Raw genomic sequence first — 8,308 nt, forward strand, 5'->3', positions numbered from 1 at the left:
TGACCTTCTCGAAAACCTCCTCAACAAGCTTCGACAATGGCAGCCCACTCTCTTCGATCAAAGCCCCAATGACCGAATTCATATTGTTACCACATAGCCTCACATCTAAATCGACTCTCTGACCCATCACTTCCATGTAGAACCCAAACAACCCATCAAGTTGTTTGCGAAAAGATTCAATCTGAGCCTCTTTTGCCTCAAGTCCCAAACATTCTGGGCTGAAGCTAACCCTCTTTCGCTTCTGGGTCTTCCTCGCTCGATCTTGGTCGTTGGATTTCCGGCCAATTGGGTTATCTCCGCCGTCAATTGCTACCACTTCACACATCATTTTCAAACTCTAGGGCTAGAAAAGTCCGATTCACTCAAACACATATGAAAATTCACAGATCAAAAGCCCGAACTCCTAGATAATCTGAACCAGACGGAAAAACGACGCTGCTTGGGTCCAATGGACGGGGGATTAAGAAGAAAACGAATAGGACAAGTGAACAGCTGAGTATTTCAGAAACCCTAATGAGAGAGAGAATGGCTTTTCCAAATATCTTCACCGTCTTTTCTTCTTTTATCTTTTTTAAACAAAGAAATTCTTGGAGATACTGAAAAGATGGGTGGGAGTTGTGGAGACAGAGCGGCAACCAGATATATAAAGTAACAATTTTTCCAACAGCTATGAATAATTTTGAAGACGAAACAAATTTATTTATTTTTTCTGTTTTCTATAAATAATTAAATAAAATGCTCTTGGAGAATAATATTACCAAAAGGGTTGCCATACTTTTATTTTTCCCGCCAAAAAGGTTTGCCTCCAAAATTGCGAAAATAACGCTTTTTATGATTTTCGTTTTTCGCGCCTCTGGTGTTCGTTTGCGCGGGACACCGGAAAATGAGACACGTGGGGGGACGCATGGCATTTGCCAGTACTCGTGGCGCCTGAGGAAGATAGTATAATTAAATTCCACGCAGAACAATTTAGAAACAAGGTTAACAATTTTGCCACAAAATAATTGAAATTAAATATTTATGTTTTTTTTTCGAAAATGTGTCTTTTTTTATAGTAATTTTCCCTTTATTACTCGAAGGTAGACTGGTTTTGTTGGATGTCAAAGACTAATAAGAAAGAGAATAGCAAGAAACAGGGAGAGAGATTTTTATTTTTTAAAAATCTTATGTTCAAAATGTCTACCAACATAAAGCCTCAACGGACCTCTTTCATTACTTCTGTTTTTAATAAGTAATAGTGAAGATTCAAATATTCTAAGTTGGATCCCTTAGGCCATCTCCAGGAGTGGAGGCCTAAACATAGTCAATCCATAAAATTTAGTTCATTATTTATAGTTTTTTAAAGAATAGTATTGGGCTATATTTTTATCGTCTCCACCAGTGCATGACTAAATCATAACCCCTTAATATTTTATTAATTTTAAATATATTAGTTAATTTAATTAAATTATTATTTATACACTATTCAAAATACATTTTAGATGAGGGGACTTTTTTTGTATGAAAGGAGGAAGGATAATAGGTAAATGATGAAAAAATTGTGGAAAATTTTGTAGAATGATGAAAAGAGTAAGGATAGTATGTAAAATGAAGGATGAAAAGAATGTAGGAAATTAGATAGAAGGATGAAAATAACGTGGGAAATTATGTAGAAATGAGGTTGGTGTTTATAGAAGAAAAAAAATTTGGATTTTTATAGATTTTTTTCATATAAAAAAAAACCAATTTTTAGGTTTTTTTTTTTGAAAAATAATAATAATGGCTAGTTGACGTCAAGTGGCCTGAAATAGCCCACCCAAGAATCATGCCAAGTTTGGCCCAACAATTTGCCTCTTTGGCATGCTAACTAGGTTTGGGCCAATGATATTGCATGTTTAGCCCAATTGTCGGAGATGACTTTTAGGCGTGAAATGACTAAATTTGTGGGTTTAGCTCACTGCTTAGGCCATCTCCAACTTTAACGAGCTAAACGTCACATTTTTGGTTTAGCCTAAAAACCTTCTCCAACCCATGTATTGGATGGGCTTAGATATTGTCTACTGGATTGCATGGACTGAAAACTGGTGAACCCCACGGAGAGAAGAAAAGTAGCCCACACGAACAAGTGAATAAAGAGGGCCCCGTCTAAAGCAAGCACTGACATCGACCAACACTAGTGGGCTTCACATGGCAAGATCAAGTGAAGTAGTCGCTATCCAACGACTACATTTCAAGACACATTTTGTTTTTGTTTTCATTCAAATCCAATGTTGCTTTCATTTTAAGTGAAATTATATTATGCTTTAGATTTTGGATTTTTTTAGGTAAAAATGTTTATAAAATTAAATCGCAAATATTTAAACAAAAATAATGTCAAGATAAATTAACGAAAGAACAAAATTAGAGGTTAACCATTCTTGAACAATTTAATAAAGTTGCGGACTCAAATTATGAGTGTGCATGGCTGGAGTAAAAAACTATTTGAGTATGAAAAATACATGAATAGTTGTATTTTGGATGGTGGAATTTTGGTTGGAGATGGCCTTGTAGTTTCTTGAAGATAAACACCACTAAAAGTTGGTTTGGTTCATGAAATAAATTTATTGAGAATAAAACTCTCATGTCTAATATGAGATGGTATTAATAGGAGATGTTCACTCATATGTTTAGCAACCCTGAGAAATGAGGACCGAAAAGTGTCATTTTATCTAATTCCCTTGTTTGATTTATGTAGTATTAGAAATGAAAAGTTGTTCAATTTTTCAATATTACCCTTCATTTTGTTAAAGTTATTAATGAAAAGTGGTATTTGAAAATTTGAATAAGGGTAAGTTAGCACAAGAAAAAGTGCATGACATTCCTTCATACGTATATATGAGAAAAAATGATCACATGACATGTATTCTCAATAGTGCACTTGCCAAATATAGAAATGCAATTTGATACTGTTTTTCAAACTTGTAAACCTTGAATCAAACATGCCATGAGTTAGAGGCTAGTTCATTGATCATATTAATTTTTGCTTGAATGTATTACCATAGATTGATTGTTTAGCAAAACAAACATTTGTCTTGGTTATAACAAAAGGTGAAATAATATTTTCAGTGATTGTGGCTTGGAAGCCCATTCATACGTTGGTCGCCGTTGCTGTGGTTTGGCCCATTTGAGAACTAGGAGCTGGAAATTGCAGAATAGTAATATATTCATGAATTGAAAATCAGGTGCTGTGCTGTGCTGGACCTTGAAAAAGGGTGGTTGGCACACCTCGATCGCTTTTCACTTATCTTTTGTAAGTGGACTGGACTCTGTGTCCGCCTCCATGAAAAAGAAGATGATATATGTATGGTATTTACGTGCGAAAGTTTTATATTATAATCATATATGTGGAATTTGATTGGCAAGAAGACGCGGGACAAAACTTACAAGAGATAAAACAAGTCGGTCTGCCTGCTTTATGTGTGCGATGGATAGGTTTAGAGAGGCGGAGGAGGAGAAGGGAGTTGTGGTTTGGCCACAACACAAAGCGAATCATTTCCTTATTTGGAAGGTTCTCTGGTGACCAATGCTTTATGTATCTCGAGAAATCGAAGTATATATATTGATGGGCGACAATTGCTGAACATCCAATCCAAATCGATTCTGTATCCCTTTGTTCCTTTGTTTTTTGGCGACGCACGCAGTCTTTGTCCAGCTTTGATTCACTCACTTGTCCTTATTTTTTTGGTTAATTTTTTTTTAAATTTTAAAAAAATGATCGGTTGGAACTTGGAAGAAGAATAATGAAATCATGAAATCATGAAATGAATGGAATGGAATGATCCCAATTCACTCGAGGGCTTTCAACAACTAGTACTAGTACCTAAAAAAGAGTCGGGCTAAGGCCCTCTCTTGCTCATCAGTCAATTCCTGTATCTCTATCTCTCTTTTTCTTTTCTTGTGTTTGTGCGGCCTCATCCTCTCACTCTCACACCCAAAAAAGTAACAAGCGCACACCACAATGTCAAATTGTCAATATGCAAGGAAGGCCCTTTGCTCATTGCTTCCTCTCAATCACAATAAAATTAATATATATTTTTTAATTTCTTTAAGTAAAGGAAAATTTGGTACATATATATCTGGAAGGAATGAGGTCATATATACAATAACTATGCGAAGGTAAGACAAGAGAAGTCCGTACAAGGGCTATATAATCAGTTGAGAAAGGACGAAAGAAAGAAAGAAAGAAAAAAAGGTTGTAAAAAAGTAATGAAAATATCTGCCATATAGCTCGATCGTCGTGATCTTTTGACCTGTCCAAATGAGCACGGCACCAGATGGAGACGGATCGTTGGGTCTAAGTCTAACACTCTAAAGGAGAGAGATTCGGCAGTTGATAATACTAATATATGTACGTTCTTATATTTAGCAGATGAGATCAGAGACAGACAGGACAACCGATGTATAGTGGGGAATGGAATGGAAGTGCATGCGTAGGTACTAGGTGATGGTGGTGTGGGGTGATATATCCCCCCCTGAAGATATCAGTAATTAAGTGCATGCGTAGTTCGCTGCTCATGATGTATATATCTGACTGAGACTGACTGATCACTGCTCACACCTACTGACGATATATAAGTATGTATATAAACCAGTGACATGATATGATATGATGATACGATGAATATATAGTTTACGAGTTGGCAGTGTGCAGTGAAACCTACAGTTTTGAGTTCATGAGCTACCAAATAGTACAAGTACCACCAACTACAGCCTACAGCTACAGGGCTAGAGGGCTACACCTACAGATACAAGGACTCCAAGGAGGAAAGATATGTATGTATTCATCATCGTCAACTATTTCGAATCTCATAAAATCATGTATGTCCACACTCAAAATTAACCACATTCACGCGATTCTTCTAAACCCTTTGGTTCAATTCATCACATCCACACACGTACCCATTCCAGACTAGCTACTTTGTTTGAATCCACCAAGATTCCCTGAGAAAGCGATCTGCCACTGCCTCGCCTATGCCACAGAACCCAATAACAAAACTTAGGCTTTAATTTGCATTTATGTTTATTTCTCTTTCTCTTTTTATCCCCTCACACTTTCACACTTGAGATAGCATTATCTCAAGTGTAAGAATAATTATTATTCTTAACCAATTCAGTTACAAGTCTCTAATCGCTGACTATTTCATATTATATACATATATGTAATGAAAAAAAGAATTTGAATAATTTGAGATTGCCAGGTAGCTAGAATTTTCTTCTGGAGGGGAAGAGCAGATTTTGACAACATGTACGATGATGGGGGAGCTTTTTGGACCGACAACGCATAAACTGATGAATTGGAGAATAAAGAGTGGTGGTCCACTACTTGACTTTACAGGTTGATGAAAGAGAGGAACTTAGTAAGAATCAAAAGAAAATAAAAATATCGAGCAAAAGGCAAAAGCTTTCCACGGAGCAATCAGAATATCTTTTTAAGTTACTGGTTGCACAAGAAGAAAAACAAAATGGGCAGCAGAATATAAATAGCCAATGGCCCTCTCGAATTGGATCACCAAACCAACTCGATCTTCTCAATATCCAATACAACTAGTTATTTGGATACTTTGTGTTTGAGTTCGAGTTTGAGCTTCGTGTATATATATATATATATTTACTCGTCAAACGATAAAAAGAAAGAAAGGAAGAAAATGCCTAGGGACAGGGACCCGCTTGTTGTTGGAAGAGTGGTAGGTGATGTTTTAGACCCGTTTACAAGGTCTGTTTCTCTCAGGGTCACTTACGGTATGAAGGAGGTTAACAATGGTTGCGAGCTCAAACCTTCCCAAGTTGTCCAACAACCTAGAGTTGATACTGGTGGGGATGATCTTAGGACTTTCTACACTCTGGTAAGTGAAGTAATTAACGTTTAGTATACTTTTACTACTTTATTATAATTAGCTCTTTCTATCTACTTTCTTCCACTCCATCTTATTTTGCATGATTAAGTGCATACGTACGGGGTCAATCCATCCTCTTGCTTGCATGCTTTTTTATCAACTCTCCACTACATATGATACATTAATTCATTGTTGCAGGTCATGGTGGATCCTGATGCACCCAGCCCAAGTGACCCCAACCTAAAGGAATATTTGCATTGGTGTGTATTATTTGTAGCTTCTCTCTCCCAAGGAATAAAGACATCTCTCTCTCTCTCTCTCTCTCTCTCTCTCTCTCTCTCCCTCTTTTCAGTAGAAATTTGTCCTATCCCAGCTATATGGATTGACTATATCTTCCCCCTTTGGCTTAAGCAATTTGCCATGAAAGTTGAGGTTTCGAGTTCAAATCTTCATCTATTTTTCGATCAAATATGTATTGGAGAAAGAGTATATATAGACGAAGAAGGATTTGCTTAGGAAAAAGAAGAATGTTCATTCATTTATTCCTGGTTGTTTTCGGAATATCAGTTAAATGTTGGTCTTATACTTCTGATTGTGCCAACTTTTCAGGTTGGTTACGGATATACCAGCAACAACGGCGGCAAGCTTTGGTGAGTAGTTCCTATTATATTATAGTTAGGGTAATGCTAGGCTTAATTACCACATTTTTATACCACACCGTGTACTACCTCTCAAATAGAGGTGAGCCTACCAATACAATGGGGCCCACATCTATTAAACAGGTTGTACATAATGTGGTATAAAAACGTGATAAATCTAGCATTTTCCTTCTAGTTACTGGGCATTTTTTCTTGGTTTTTTTTTTGGGGGAGGGGGGAATACTTCACTCCTTACCATATAAGTAGGAACTCCTACATTCTTACCAATAGTAATGTGACAGGTGTGCATAAAATTTTCAAAGAAATGTTCGATTGGTCTAATCTACAAAGGCGTAATTAATTAACATTTGATTATATTTTTGGATGCATGACCAATTTATAATGAAACCCCATATACGTACATTTATTGATGTAGGGCAAGAGATTGTGTGTTATGAAAGCCCACGGCCAACGGTGGGGATTCATCGCTTTGTTTTGGTGTTATTTCGGCAATTGGGTAGGCAAACAGTGTATGCTCCGGGGTGGCGCCAAAACTTTAATACTAGAGACTTTGCGGAGCTTTACAATCTTGGATTACCGGTATCTGCCGTCTATTTTAACTGCCAAAGGGAGAGCGGCTCTGGAGGAAGGAGAAGATAATTAAGTTTGATATTATTAAGCAGGTTATACTTGTAATATTATTGAGGAAGCTAGTTAATCTATATATATATATAACGTGGAAACTAATAGTAATAATAATTTAGCTAGCTAGTGGTAATCAATCTCCTACTAGCTAGCTAGTCCATGCCATGGCACTAAGGCACTAGGGCACCAGGGCACCAGGGCACCAGGGCACCAGGGCACAGCATGTTGTATGCTCGTTTGAGACTACATCCGTACGTCTCCACTTTCAAATTAACAAGACTAGCTATATATATAATAATAATTAAGTAAATGTCAAAGTTCTCTTCTTCGGTCTAAGGGGATGTCGACTCCATATAAATACAAAAGTGTCGATCAAATATTCATATTATATTATATTTTCCATATTTATTATAGAGATCAATTCAATTGTCGAATGATGAATTATTATGTACTTTCCATTCCATGCATGTAACATGTTGTCGTCTAGTGCTACTCAGACGACATTGCGGTCAGCTCAGGCACCATTAGTGCCAACTTCTGCACTATAATTCCCACTAATTCTCACATCCCATTAGTTTGACTAACACCAACAAAATATGTTTTTTGGTCATACCTAGCTAATAATAATAAACACGCAATTACGAATCTGGCAAATTATTCAAATATATATATATATATATATTTACACAATAAATATATGTTTTTCAGTATGGCATTCCATACAGTTCACCTACCGTCTATACATGTTGTAAAAGAATCCATGCAAAATAAATAAACTATAACTATATGTAATATATATTAATTAAGGATTAATTACAGTTTAGTACCATGTGGTTATACCTTTAAGACATATTAGTCCCTATCTTTTCAATTTTAACAATCATATATCCCGATTTTTTAAATTTGTTACAATGTGGTTCAGCCGTTAGGTTTTCGTCAGATTTCTCTTTTTAGTTGCCTGCCCCATGACAACCCACGAACCCATAACTCAGAACCCCAACCCTGACGAACCCAAAAGCCACATATCTCATCCCCCTGCAATTTTTTTCTTCCCCCACCCTATGTGATTTCTTCTCCCTCCACCCCTTGTGATTTTCTAAATTTACATATTTTAATCTATTAGTTTAGATCAGCATACAACACAAAAATTAAAAGATTCTCCATTTTCCTTCA

At 36.4% G+C, this 8,308-nt stretch overlaps 1 protein-coding gene across 2 annotated transcripts; it reads left to right on the top strand.

Moving 5' to 3' along the window:
• Positions 1-4,687: 4,687 nt before the first annotated feature.
• LOC117613526 (protein HEADING DATE 3A) lies at positions 4,688-7,550 on the top strand. Of its 2 annotated transcripts, none has more exons than XM_034342141.1 (5): positions 4,688-4,791; positions 5,217-5,861; positions 6,051-6,112; positions 6,462-6,502; positions 6,927-7,550. In XM_034342141.1, the coding sequence occupies exons 2-5, from the start codon at positions 5,664-5,666 to the stop codon at positions 7,148-7,150; spliced, it is 525 nt and encodes a 174-aa protein (XP_034198032.1). In that variant the 5' UTR covers positions 4,688-4,791; positions 5,217-5,663; the 3' UTR covers positions 7,151-7,550. The 2 variants fall into 2 exon arrangements, with proteins under 2 accessions (XP_034198032.1, XP_034198033.1); XM_034342142.1 differs by lacking the exon at positions 4,688-4,791 and adding an exon at positions 4,815-4,836.
• The last annotated feature ends 758 nt before the right edge of the window (positions 7,551-8,308 follow it).

This window comes from Prunus dulcis, unplaced genomic scaffold, assembly GCF_902201215.1.
Source record: "Prunus dulcis unplaced genomic scaffold, ALMONDv2, whole genome shotgun sequence".
Lineage (NCBI taxonomy): Eukaryota > Viridiplantae > Streptophyta > Magnoliopsida > Rosales > Rosaceae > Prunus > Prunus dulcis.